The 14,172-nt window shown below is 46.7% G+C and overlaps 1 protein-coding gene across 1 annotated transcript in view; it reads right to left on the reverse strand.

Annotated features, from left to right (window-relative positions):
* The window catches only part of NWD2 (NACHT and WD repeat domain containing 2), a 175,982-nt gene that overhangs the window by 39,297 nt on the left and 122,513 nt on the right, over positions 1-14,172 (reverse strand). Inside the window, exon 3 of the mRNA XM_083158528.1 lies at positions 13,564-13,680. Within this exon, the coding sequence (XP_083014654.1) occupies positions 13,564-13,680 (117 nt within the window). The remainder of the gene's footprint in view (positions 1-13,563; positions 13,681-14,172) is intronic.

Below are 14,172 nucleotides of genomic sequence, written 5' to 3' on the forward strand. Positions count from 1 at the left end.
TTCGATGTATGTTTGATCGAAGTGATGTAAATGTCGATGTGTTTTGATTCGGTGAAATGAGTTCGATGTAAATGTATTCGATGTGATGTCGTTCGCTAAAACGCCCGTATCCCCACTAGACTGATGCAGAATATAGCTAGGATTCCAGTAAGTGTTTCCCTGATGCTCAGCCAGGGTACCAATAATGGATGGAGGAAACAAGAAACGTCCACATGGTGTAACCATGGGGGAAATGTATTAAATCTTCTAAAGAGTGGATTATGCAATTCAGATCATTTTGGCTCTGCCCCCTTCTGTGGAACCAGAAATTTGAGCATTTTGAGAGAGGGCCGGGGGTGGGGGGGTGGTGGTTTTGAAGATGTGAGAGGTCCTGATGCCCAAAGATTCCCGCAGGTCTGATTCTCCCAAAAGGGAGAACTCCAAGGTAAGTATCTATTAGAAAATTCTGTAAAATGAGAGGTAAATCTGATCAGTTGCTATGGAGACCTTCTTCACTTATCCACTTCTCCGCTTTTTAGGGAAGACACTGGGACATAGGGAATTTGAAATGCTTAGGGGGTATCCATTTTGAAAGCATAGGGCCGGCCAGGGCCGGACTGGGACCAGAAATCGGCCCTGGCATTTTGAGCACACTGGCCCACCTGAAGCAGGCGGGACCCTTGCGTGTCCACATGGAAAGGAGACATGGCATCACAAAAAGGAGGACTCTACACTGCCCATTCCACATTATGGAACACAGCCCATTAGACATTATGGAACACACCATTATTCCAATTACACATTATGGAACACACCGTTATGCCCATTAAACATTATGGATCACACTGTTATGCCCATTAAACATTATGCCACACAGTAATGCACATTACGCATTATGCCGCTCACCGTAATGCCCATTACACATTATGCCGCACACCGTAATGTCCATTACACATTAAGCGCACACTGTAATGCCCATTACACTAAATGCTGCACACTGTGATGCCCATTACACATTATGCCGCACACCCAGGGCCGGCGCTACCCGCTCAGCACAGCCTGCAAAGCAGGTAGGCGCCGGCCCTTAAAGGCGCTTCCTCCCCTCCTCTGACACTGCAGGTGCCGGATGCCGCAGCCTGCGCCTGTCAAAGTATATGGCAGGCAGCGGCACCGGCAGCAGCCTTAGCACATCGCACCAGCAGCCAGGTCAGGTGCTGGACAGGGGAGCACTTAAATCAATTTGTGCATTGCCCACTCTTTGCCGCCCACTGCCGCCTCCCAATTCCGAGTCCCGCACTGAGTGACACTGACCGACTCCTGTCCGGGTCATGGTGCGGGGGGGGACCTTGCGACTCCCTGCCTTCCCCCTGTCAATTCGGGCAGGGGAGGTGATAAATATGTTGCAGCGCACAGCTGGTAATGCGGAGAGGTGTGGTGAGGGAAACGCAGCAGGAGCCGCCCGGGACACAATCAGGGAGGCCACGCTGGTAGGTCTAACACAGGTATGTGCTATGCAGGGGCGGATTGGCCATTAATGGCACCGGTAAGTTTCCTGGGAGGCCGGCCAACCCTGAGGCCGAAAGCTGCAGGTGACGCTGAATGTCTGCTGCTGCTCTGGCACTTAGTGGCTGCTGCCTGTCACACTACAGGCAGCAGCGGCAGCCAAGTCTTGGCTCCTTCCCAGCTAAACTCCCATGTCCCAAACCCCCCCATTAACTACATCAGTGCCAGCAGACACTGGAAAAGGGGCGGAGCTACACGGAAGGGATGGACGGAGCCACCCGGGTCGAGGGGGCGGAGCTACACGGGAGCACACTCACAGCAGTAGTGATGAAGGAGAGATTGACACAGATTTAAGGTAAAAAAAAAGTGTGTGTGAGGGAGTAATACCAGCAAACTGTGTCCAGATGGAGCCATTTGCATTGTACCTGTCCCTGGCATGCCAATCACTGCAGTGCACTGGGGATCCTAGCATATGTGTGTCTCTCATGCTTTTCCGCCCCATTCCCGGCAATGGACATGCAAGCGTCCGAGTCGCTTGCGTGTCCATGTATGCTGGCGGGCCGCCCGCCAGATCGGAGCATCTGGCACGCCAGCAGCAACAACAATGAGGCTGGCTCCATCTGTAAAAGCACCGTAGTACTGTCGGCAGCTGGTGTATGCGTTACATATAGGCAGCGCTACTGTCGGCAGCTGGTGTGGGCGTTACATATAGGCAGCGATACTACTGTCGGCAGCTGGTGTGGGCGTTACATATAGGCAGCGCTACTGTCGGCAGCTGGTGTGGGCGTTACATATAGGCAGCGCTACTGTCGGCAGCTGGTGTGGGCGTTACATATAGGCAGCGATACTACTGTCGGCAGCTGGTGTGGGTGTTACATATAGGCAGCGATACTACTGTCGGCAGCTGGTGTGGGTGTTACATATAGGCAGCGATACTACTGTTGGCAGCTGGTGTGGGCGTTACATATAGGCAGCGATACTACTGTCGGCAGCTGGTGTGGGTGTTACATATAGGCAGCGATACTACTGTCGGCAGCTGGTGTGGGTGTTACATATAGGCAGCGATACTACTGTCGGCAGCTGGTGTAGGCGTTACATATAGGCAGCGCTACTGTCGGCAACGGATGTGGACGTTACATATAGGCAGCACTAGTACTGACAGTAACTGATGTGGACGTTATGTATAGGCAGCAATACTACGGACGACAACTGTTGTGGGCGTTACATATAGGCAGCGATACTACTGTCGGCAGCTGGTGTGGGCATTACATATAGGCAGTGCTACTGTCGGCAGCTGGTGTGGGCGTTACATATAGGCAGCGATACTACTGTTGGCAGCTGATGTGGGCGTTATATATAGGCAGCGCTACTGTTGGTAGCTGGTGCGGGCGTTACATATAGACAGTGCTATTACTGTCAGCAGCTGGTGTGCGCGTCCCTTTGTAAAGTATAAGAGGGCGCAAATGTAAAGTTTGCAGGAGGGCGCCAAACACCCCAGCACCGGCCCTACGCACACCGTAATGTCCATTACACATTAAGCGTACACCGTAATGCCCATTACACAAAATGCTGCACACCGTGATGCCCATTACTTAATATGCTGCATACAGTTATGGCCATTATATAATATGCTGAACACCGTTATGCTCATTACACAATATGCTGCACACTGTTATGCCCATTACACAATATGCTGCACACTGTTATGCCCATTACACAATATGCTGCACACTGTTATGCCCATTACACAATATGCTGCACACTGTTATGCCCATTACACAATATGCTGCTCACTGTTATGCCCGTTACTCAATATGCTTCATAAAGTTATGCCCATTACCCAATATGCTGCACACTGTTATGCCCATTACATATTATGCCACATTGGTACATGTAATGACCCCAGTTCTTCTGCCTATAAACTTAATGCCACCATTAGTGCACCTGACCTTACACAATACCCCCAAAAGTGCCACTTACATTTTTGCTGCTTCACTGCTGCAGTGATGTTGGGGAAGGGGGGGAGGGGCGCCTCCCAGCTTCTCCCCTCCGCGCTGCTGCCAGTGGTGAGGCGACCGACGCCAGAGGGGTTGGAGCAGAGGGCACCTTCTGCTCTCAGCTGAGGGGGGGGGGGTGTAGTGGGTGGTCTGTTTGTCCAGACTCCCAGCGCTGGCAGGCCGGCTCAGGTGAGATGGAGAGGCAGCTTCTGCCTCGAGGGGAAGGGGGTGGGCTGCGGCCATGCACACACAATCAGGGCTATCAGCAGCGGCTCCCACATGTCGGATCCCTCCTGCACAGCCACTGCAGCATGTGGGCTGCACAAAATCGGCCCACAAGGCCATCGTCCCTTCTGGCATTTGCCAGAAGTGTCAGATGACCAGTCCGGCCCTGGGGCCGGCTCAGAATCAGCTTGACACGGTGGGCAGTACTGGGACAGGTGGAATGTGCCAGCGACTCTGAACTTGCTACTCTACAGCGATCAGAACTCTCACACAGCACAGCTGAGCAGAAAGCAGTGACTGGGGGAATTGTCCAGTAACAAAAGTGGCTGCTGTTTGAGGGCTGCTGTGCAAGCTCAGCTATAGCAGCTCCGTCCGCCATGGGCCTTTGCAGATTCAACGGGCTCCATGTAGCCTGCTATCCGCCCACACTCACAGTCAACATATAGGAGGTTTCAGCCAGCCAGAGCCAACCACAGGAGCGGCCAGATGCACCGTGCCACAGCTCACAGACAGTCAGCTTTAAAAAGTATGTATTACAAAAATATTTTGATTAAAGTAAGCTGAGTCAGGGATGATGAGCTGATTGCTGTGACTAGAGGAGTGCTGGTGCTGTGTGCTGGCCAGGTGAGGGGTGATGGGTGTTACTGTGATCTGTATTGCAGGGTAAGGGGCAGAGGCCGCTCTAGAGATGGGGCTGCAGCCCAGTTCACTAATTGCCACCAACTGCCATTCCAAACTGACTCACTGGCATAAGGAGCAATACGTAATGTGAATAAGGAGCAATACGTAATGTGAATAAGGAGCAATACATAATGTGAATAAGGAGAAATACATAATGTGAATAAGGAGAAATACATAATGTGAATAAGGAGCAATATGTAATGTGAATAAGGAGCAATATGTAATGTGAATAAGGAGCAATACGTAATGTGAATAAGGAGCAATATGTAATGTGAATAAGGAGCAGTACATAATGTGAATAAGGAGCAATACGTAATGTGAATAAGGAGCAGTACATAATGTGAATAAGGAGCAGTACATAATGTGAATAAGGAGCAATACATAATGTGAATAAGGAGCAGTACATAATGTGAATAAGGAGCAATACATAATGTGAATAAGGAGCAATACGTAATGTGAATAAGGAGCAATACATAATGTGAATAAGGAGTAATATGTAGGGCCTGCTTAAGGATTCAGGTAGCAGCAATTAGCATATGCAATCATTAGCAATGCAAATGCAGAAGATCCTTCTTTCATTTGCAGTTGCTAAATATGCAATGAGACTGACGTTCTAGATGAACATTGCAACTGTCTATGGTGATGTTCATCTGCGAACGCAGGCCTGAGTAGTCCGACCTTATTTAGACTTACAGTCATAGGAGGCATTGTGAGGCCAGGACATCTGTGAACATGACACAGTGCTTGGCCTTGACACACCCAGGAAACAAGGGCAACATGCTCCCATTTTCCCAAACATGGGCGCCTTCGCCCCCCTCCCACCCTACGTATGTCATTGACTGTCAATTTAGATTTCAGTTTAAACACACCCCGCCCCAAACTAAATCTAACTCTTTCTTGCTAACCAGTCTGGATTAGGCCCCTATACGATGAATGCATCCGGTGAATGCACGTCCCGTCCCCCACCCCCGGAACCGCTTCCTCTTGCAACCATGGGAGGGGATGTGTCACAAAGACATATCCCCTCGCATGCGCCCGCAAAAGGAGAAATCATTCGATGGTTGGCGACCATCGAATAATTTTCCCTGCCTTCGCAAATAAAAGTCAGTGGAGACGGACTTAGATTTGTGGCCAAAAAAGACAGGGCAGGCACACCTCGCCTTGCCCACAATCCCCATGGGAACGCCTAGCGTTTTCATGGGGAAGCCCATGAAACACTTGGCGTTCCCATGGGCGACACCCGAGCCCGCCCCCACTGGACCCCAGCCCGCACCGCTTGGTGTGAATGGCCCATTGGTATTGCAAGCCACCACGGCCGTATGCAGTTAGGGTTTGAGTCCGCGCAGAAATGCTCAAACCCCGACCATCAGGGCAGGGGCTGATTTTGGTTCACTGCGAGTGAACCAGAATCGGCCCATTATACTCTTCCCATAATGCGGATTATTTTTCAGCCATATAATGAACAGGACAGGAATAAATATGTGATCAGCAAAAGGATGGAGGGTTAGAAAAACAAAACATCTTCTTAATTAACAACAATAACATGATGGAAATATTGGAGAAATCTGGAAGCTGTTCAAGTCATTAAGCTGTCAAAATAATTAATGTACAACTTTCATTGATTTCTTTAAGGCAACAAACCATAACATATAACTATGATTACATACTCAGTATTATGCAGGAGTTTGGGGCTTGGTGAACAAACCAACGGACACATTTTCAAAGATCCAAAGGTGGAGCTAAATATTTCACTTGTGATTCTGTGTGGAGACCTGGAAACCGTGAACTGTTGGGGATACTTGAGGACCGAGGTTTGGAACCACTGGTTTTGGAACAAACTCTTCTTCTTGCCTCTTCAGTAACATCATTGATGGAGCTGACCTGACATTGAACCCCAATTACAAGGCTACTTAACACATAAATTTGTTGTTGTTGAAAGCAGATGTTCCACTGTGGTGTAGCTCAATGGTGATACAAATGAAGGGGCTCCTGTCATGTGCTTAAAAAATGACAGTGAAGAGATGATTAGTTTAAGCCTCATTTATCATTTGTAATGAGTGATAACAAGAATTTCACTCATTGTTAAATCCGCCCCAAAGTCTTTATTTTAGATATGAGTGGTCTGGTTCTGCTGAAAACCGAACACACCCACACTTCAGGATTGCGAATCGAATCAAGTCTCGGCTCGAGTCATTTTGGTGTTCCAAGTCAAATTGAGTCCTTGCTTGGATGATTTCATCAAGTCGGATCTAAAACCCGATTCTTGCAAGTTTTGGATTGTTAGATAATGTCACAGTGTAGCACCTGCCTCCCTGTCACTGAAGAGGAGTCGGCATTTTGGGATCACACAATGGAAGGTATAGTTTCTATCACAGCAGAACAATGAGCTACATGTAAGGTGCCCAGGGAGTTTATATGTTTATTGGAGCATCACTATTCTTGTGCAGCACTCCTCCCTCCCCCGCACAATTATAATGGTGGTCACTTCACTTCTCACATGGGAGGACCTTTTCCTCGTCAGGGGATTCCACCTCTCTCAATATAATGTATGTGGCTCGTAGCATCTGCACTGTATCCACCTTGAGATCTCCCTTTTCCCATCCCAGGTTCTTAGTAAAACATCTCTCATGGGAAACCAAAGTCTTATTAGTCTCCTGTCCCTACACTACCTACTACAGAACAAGGACCCATTGCCTTCCCCTTAAACCACATTTCTCCTGCTTCCATGTCTCCTTGCTGTCTGATGTTACCGGGAGGTGGAGCTACCTTGCAATGCCACATTGCCGCCAACAAAAATATGGTGGATGCAGAAAATGTTTTCCTGTGTGCTTAATATTAGTGCATATTACATTATGAGGGAGGAGGAAACTTTGTCATAGGGACGAGGTCATGGGTTCAATTCCCACCATGGCCCTAACTGTGCAGAGTTTGCATATTCTCCCGTACTTGCGTGGATGTCCTCTGGGTACTCCGGTTTCCTCCCACATTCCAAAAATATCATGGTAGGTTCATTGGCTCCCAACAAATTAACCCTAGAATGCAGAGGTGGATTGGCCCACCGGGAAACCGGGCCATTTCCCTGTGGGCCGGTCCAGATTCCCCACCGGCAGGGCTGCCGACCGTGCCTCCGGGGCTGGCATCATCCTAGATGCAAGCGGCCGCAGCCTGGTCACAAATGGCAGCATTGCCCAAAGCAAATATGGCCGCCGCATATATGCATATATTATATGCATGTATGCGGCGGCCATATTTGTTTTGGGCTATGCTGCACTATTTGCTGTGACCAGGCTGCGATCGAGAGGACCGAAGCGAGGCGGTGTGGCGGCCGAGGTAAGTAGTTCCCCCCTGCGCGCTGTACCGTCAGCCCCCCCGCGCTGTAGCATCAGCCCCCCCCCCGGGCTGCAGCGTCAGCCCCCCCGGGCTGAATTCCGTTCCCAATCCGCCACTGCTATGTATGTGTGTACGTGTACATGTGGTAGGGAATATAGATTGTAAGCTCCATTGGGCAGGGACTGATGTGAGTGTTCAAATATATCTTTAAAGCGCTGCGGAATATGTATACGCTATATAAGAAACTGTTAATAATAATAATTGTCAAAGGTAATAATGTGGGGCTGTGCCATTAAGTATATCCTCATGTAGCTGGTAGGGGTATGTGCTGCGCAATGCACTTTCCTACCATATAAGTTAGGAGGATTGGTATCTATGAGTCAGCTGAAGGGTTTTGCTTTAGGCCCCTGGTACCAGCCTGGCTGGCTCAGTCTGTCACTATCGGCATTGCTAGGAAGGAACGCTAGGTACCACAGATGCTGCAATGCCAGTTCCCAGGACAGACTACAGAAAAGTACATGCAGTAATCTGCAATGACACATCAGATATTTCCTCCTACAGGAAAATCACAACTAATACTCTTCTTTCTTAGGATATATGTCTCTGCAGCTACTCTTGTAGACTACAGAGGCTCAGTAAGCGTATACACAGCCAAACCGGTGCACCAGGGACCCTGTCTTCTCTCAGTACTAGCTCTTATTTATTCGTAGTCGGAGACACTGCATTCTGCTGCTTTTTCAGCTCTCTCCTGATAATATGGAGGTAAAATAGTTTCTGGAGGTTTTCTTTTGCCAATACAATGTTTCCACCTCAGAAAATGCACGTGAATGTTCTGGGTGTGATAACATTAATAGCGCTGCTACTACACAGAACTGTGCATTGTATACTGTTGATGTTTCCTTATCACAGGAGAACGGGATGCCAGGTTTGGGCAAGCTCAGGTCTGCACAATAAGCCTTTGTAATGTGTTCCAGCGCCGTCCTTTATTCACCATGGAGTGTACAGCGAGCAGTGAAAAAAAGTTCATTATGAATAGAGAGAATATTTTAACTTTCTGTCTGCCGGGATTCTAGGTATTTCAAAAGGAAATAACCTCACATTGTTATATCACAATCGCCGAGGCATTGTCACAAGCTGTAGGGTCTGTGACTGTAGCACGGTAATTTCCAACCACATTGTGTCAGGACTGATTTGTGTGTTCCTGAAAAAGTAACCAGGTCCTCACCCAGCTCCTTCTTCCACAGTGTCTCTAGTATTACAGCATGCTCTTACAGTATATAAGCTTATGGTGGTGCATGTTAACCCATGCTATGCCAATCTAATTTTTTTAAGTGTTACCCCCCTCCCCTACTTAAGCCCATACTTATATTTTCCCTCCGCGTGCAGCATCTAGGACTGAGCAATAAGGCATCGCACGTTTTTGAAGGCCGCCCCCAGACTCCCATTGGCTAGTTTTACAGGCGTTTGTGGGTGGGCTTAGAAGTAGTGCAATGTCATGCTGCATGTCACCTTTTGCATACAAAATTGCGGATCCCCCGGGGAACCAAACAGCATATATATTCCGTGAATCAGAACATGTACATTTATGGTCACTTGCTGAGACCAGTACCTGTAACAGTGAGTATGGCAGAAATTCCACTTTTAGAAATAAACTACAAAGCCTGGTTTAGGAGCTGGAGTGGTCATTGTCTACACAATTTAACTGCTGGTGTGTACAGTACTATGCACACCATCAAAGCTGCACACCCATTCCCACCAAATCAAAACAACACATCTGGGCCAGATGTATGAAGCTTCAAAAAGTGATAAACTGGAAAGTGATAAACAACCGGCTCCTAACTGTCATTTTTAAACCCAGCCTGTGACATGGCAGATAGGAGCTGATTGGCTGGCTGTTTATCATTCTCTATTTCATCACTTTTGGAAGTTTGATATATCTGTCCCAGAAAAAAAAAAATATGTATATACACTAAAACTGTATAATTTAGTATCTCAAACAAACATTGCCTCAATTAAAGTACACACAATTGTTAAATTAGGACTATTTAATTGAGTTCATTTGTTTTGAAGTATATAAGGAAAAATAATTTTTTCTTCCTCATATCATGGCTGTTACTTAAACAATATAAAACTTGCTTATGGTTCAAAGAAGGCGCTGAGTTTCTCATGGTATAAAAACAACTGTAGAAAACTGCTTGAATAGAGGTAAAAATACAAAAGTTAATCTTGCAGAACATATGGAGCGCGAGAATGCAAAGTGGCGTCTGATATGCAAATTTGGCAGAGTTCTTTAAAAGAAAAATATTAATTAGCTGACTGCGTATTACTTGGAACTGTGCATAAAAAAAAAACATCCTCATATGTAGGAGAGTATTTTAATTTATAAACTCTAATTGCAGAATTCTGGGATCTCATCTGGAGACTCAGAGGGGAGGTGCAAATGGAATGGGTGGAGGGCATGGCGACATTATTAAGTCATTAAGGAAGAGAATGCGATCCCTGCTTTCCAGTGGCATAACCAGAAATTTTGCACCCCCCCCCCCATCTTTTGTTACCTAAATGCTTGTTGCTGAAGGATTTCATGCTCTTTGCCAATGGTTCCATGTTCATTGCCATGCTTTTTACCAGATTTCATTGGATTCCTTAATGCATGTTTCTTATGTGGAAGAAATATCAGGTATTGGAGAGTTAAGTAAAAACCAATCAGCCAATCAGCTAATGTCATTTTTTTAAACACAGCCTGCAACATGGCAGTTACATGGTGATACAGTCGTATTGTCGACAGTCATTAGGTCGACACCATTGGGTCGACAGGGTTCTAGGTAGACATGGATGAAGGTCGACAGGTTGTCTAGGTTGACATGGGACAAGGTCGACATGGTTTTAGGTCGACAAATGCGTTAGGTCGACATGGGTTAGGTCAACAGGTCGCGAGGTCGACATGGGTTTTTTCACTTTGTTTTGAGCCGACATGTGCCGACAGGCGGTATTTCATGCCCTACCATCCACTAGGGTGTGGTGGGAGAATAAATTAGGGTGCCGAGCACAGCGAGACACTGTGCCCGAAGCATTGCGAGCGAAGCGAGTGATGTGAGGGGCTGCGGTTGACTTCCAACTGTGTACATGTCGACTGTATCGACATTCGGGTAAAAAACCCATGTCGACCTCGCGACCTGACGGCCTAACCCATGTCAACCTAACGCTTTTGTCGACCTAACGCTTTTGTCGACCTAAACCCATGCCGACCTTGTCCCATGTCGAACTAGACACCTGTCGACCTTCACCCATGTCGACCTAGAACCCTGTCGACCTAGTTGCCTGTACCCAACGACTTAATGACTGTCAACCTAAGTCAGGTCGACAATACGATCCACACCCGTTACATGCTTATACCTCTCTCCAAGTTATCTCTCTACAAGGTTTAATACATCTCACCCTATATCTGCCGGTTCTGTGTGAAAATGCCGGTCCTGTAAATCTAGCTGTCTCCACCTATATCCTTTCCAGTCAACTGTACACATTCAAATATGTTATTCTGACTGAAAGAGCTGTTGTCCTGTATAAGAATCCCCTGCTGACCACTTATTTATATGCCTACCACAAGTATCCACTAGATAAAAGCTTCCGTTAATGAGGGGATATCGCTTACAGTCGGGCTTAGTGAAGTTTACATAACATTCTAAGAAATGATTCTCTGACGATTTCTTATTATAGTATCTGGTATTAAAGGGTGAGATATAACACAGCTGCTTACACCCACAGTGGGATTCTGCTCTGCCAATTTCTCCTGTGCATCTCTCTCACAGATAAAATGTAACACCGCCTTACAGTTAGAGCTTAATGGGCCTTAATGGGCCTTAAAGCAGGCAGTAGGGAAGGTTTTCTATCATCAGTTCTGGTTCCGGGTGTTATGTCATCGGTGTGCGAAGTCCATTTTATTAGGGTGTGCACCATGGGAGGGGCGTGTCTTTCACTGCCTACTGGGGGTGTCTATCACCGCCTACTGGGCATCACTGCAAACTAAATAGAAGGTGACTTATGTATGTATATGGGTTTCAGAATAAATTATCTCCCTCCCGCCCCCAACAATAGAAACAGGGACAATGCCCATTACACTTTATGCCACACTCCGTAATGCTGATTACACATTATGCCCCACTCCATAATGCCCATTACACATTATGCCACACTCCATAATGCCAATTACACATTATGCCCCACTCAATAATACCCATTACACATTATGCCACACCATACTTGCCTACCTGACCCTCTCCATGCAAGAGAAAATGCTCTGTTCCTGTGCTTCCCTGGTAATGTATGATTGCCATCACCTGTGGTGAAACACCTTTACCTAGCTCCCCACAGGTGATGGCAATCATACATTACCAGGGAAGCACAGGAACAGAGTATTTTCTCCCACATGGAGAGGGTCAGGTAGGCAAGTATGTGCCACACTCCATAATGCCAATTACACATTATGCCCCACTCCATAATACCAATTACACATTATGCCACACTCCATAATGCTCATTACACACACCATAATGACAATTACACATGATGCCCCACTCCATAATGCCCATTACACATTATGCCACACTCCATAATGCCAATTACACATTATGCCCCACTCCATAATACCAATTACACATTATGCCACACTCCATAATGCTCATTACACACACCAAAATGACAATTACACATGATGCACATAGTAATGCCCATTACACATTATGCCACACACCATAATGCTCATTACATATTATGCCACACGCTGTAATGTTCATTACACATTATGCCACATGCCATATTTCCCTTATATGTTATACCACATGCCATAATGCTCATTACCCATTATACCACATACCATAATTCCAATTAAACATAATGCCACATAAGTGCCTCTTACCTACATGCTCGTTGTAAGGGGTTACATGCTCGTTGCCAGATGTTTCTTGATCAATGCCAGGGGTTACATGCTTCTTGCCAGGGGTTTCATTTTCATTGCCAAGGGGGACTATATGCTTGTTGCCAAGGGGGGTTTACATGCCTGTTGCCATGGGGGAAGTTACATGCACACTGCTATGGGGAGCTACATAATTGTTGCTAGGGGTAGGTACATGCTCATTGCCAGGGGGAATTACATGCTCATTACCAAGGGGACTTAAATGTTTGTTGTCCAGAGGGGAGTTACATGCTTTGCCCAAGGCGACTTACATGCTCTCATTGACAGGGGGGATTTACATGCTCATTATGCAGGGGGTTCCTTTGGCGCTCCCAGAATATGTACTTACCGGTAGCACTGGGCGAGCTGTGCTCCTCTGACAAACACTAGAGGTTGTGTTGACCTCTCCCCTTCACCCCACCCCTGCCCCGAGCATCCATTGATCCACCAGCCCCCTTCCCTCCCCTGCCCATGCGAATGCATCGGCGAGTGTGATACTTGCCAAAGGGGGGCAGGACATGCGTAGACCCAAAACAGTCAGAAACGGGGCCCAATTCAGCCCCAACCAATTGAGCCTGAATCAGACCCCAAATCATACAATTTATGGTCAAAATGTTAAAACCAGTGCTAGTGGCTGCCAATCACAAAACATGTGGACAATCGACAAACCACAACATAACACAATCTACGGATGACAGGTTGGCGCAGTTAATTACATTTTTTTTTCTCCAAATGTATAAACAAAAATAGTTATCCCAGGGGTACCAAATGCTGGTTACAGAGACCTCTTATACAGTATCTAGCAATATAGGCACTGCACAGCCCGCATTCTTCCCACCTTTTAGTAAAGCCGTATATTGTGTCGGGTACAGGAAACACATTCACGTACTGTACACTCACCACAAAACAGGGCCCGGCTGATGTTTTCAGACACTCCTCCAACAACCTCATACGAGTCTTCTGCAGCTCAGGGCTGTCCCATTCCTCTGCCGGTATACCCCAGTACAGGTCTATAGCCTAGAAAGGAATGCACATGATACATTCAGGTTACAAATAGGCAGTTATTAGAAATGGGAAATAAATAATAATAATAAAATAAATAAATAGCAATAATTGCATTGTATTTTGCAGCAAATTCAGTGTTTCAGTGCAATAGATGCATTTTGTCTAAACATGATTTGATGTTATGTTATAGCCTATAATTTATATAGCTGAACACACGACTAAGTTCTTCTCATACAATGTCGTATTAACGAACATACACAGGTTGGGGCTTGCAAACATTTCACATTTAGAATTTGAAATACTCGTTTATCTAAGGTTCCGTGTAGATGTAAAGGTCAGCAGTGTTCCAGTGATATCAGGGGTGATATGCTGTGATGTGACGGTGCAGGCACCTTCTCCTGCTATGGTATTTCCCTGTGATATAAACCATTACTGACTCCCCATACTGTCTGCCAATGTGTTTCTTCATGTGCAGTGCCAGCGCAGGCACTGTGGAAGACAGGT

Source organism: Crinia signifera, chromosome 1 (assembly GCF_055691185.1).
Source record: "Crinia signifera chromosome 1, ASM5569118v1, whole genome shotgun sequence".
Classification (NCBI taxonomy): Eukaryota; Metazoa; Chordata; class Amphibia; order Anura; family Myobatrachidae; genus Crinia; species Crinia signifera.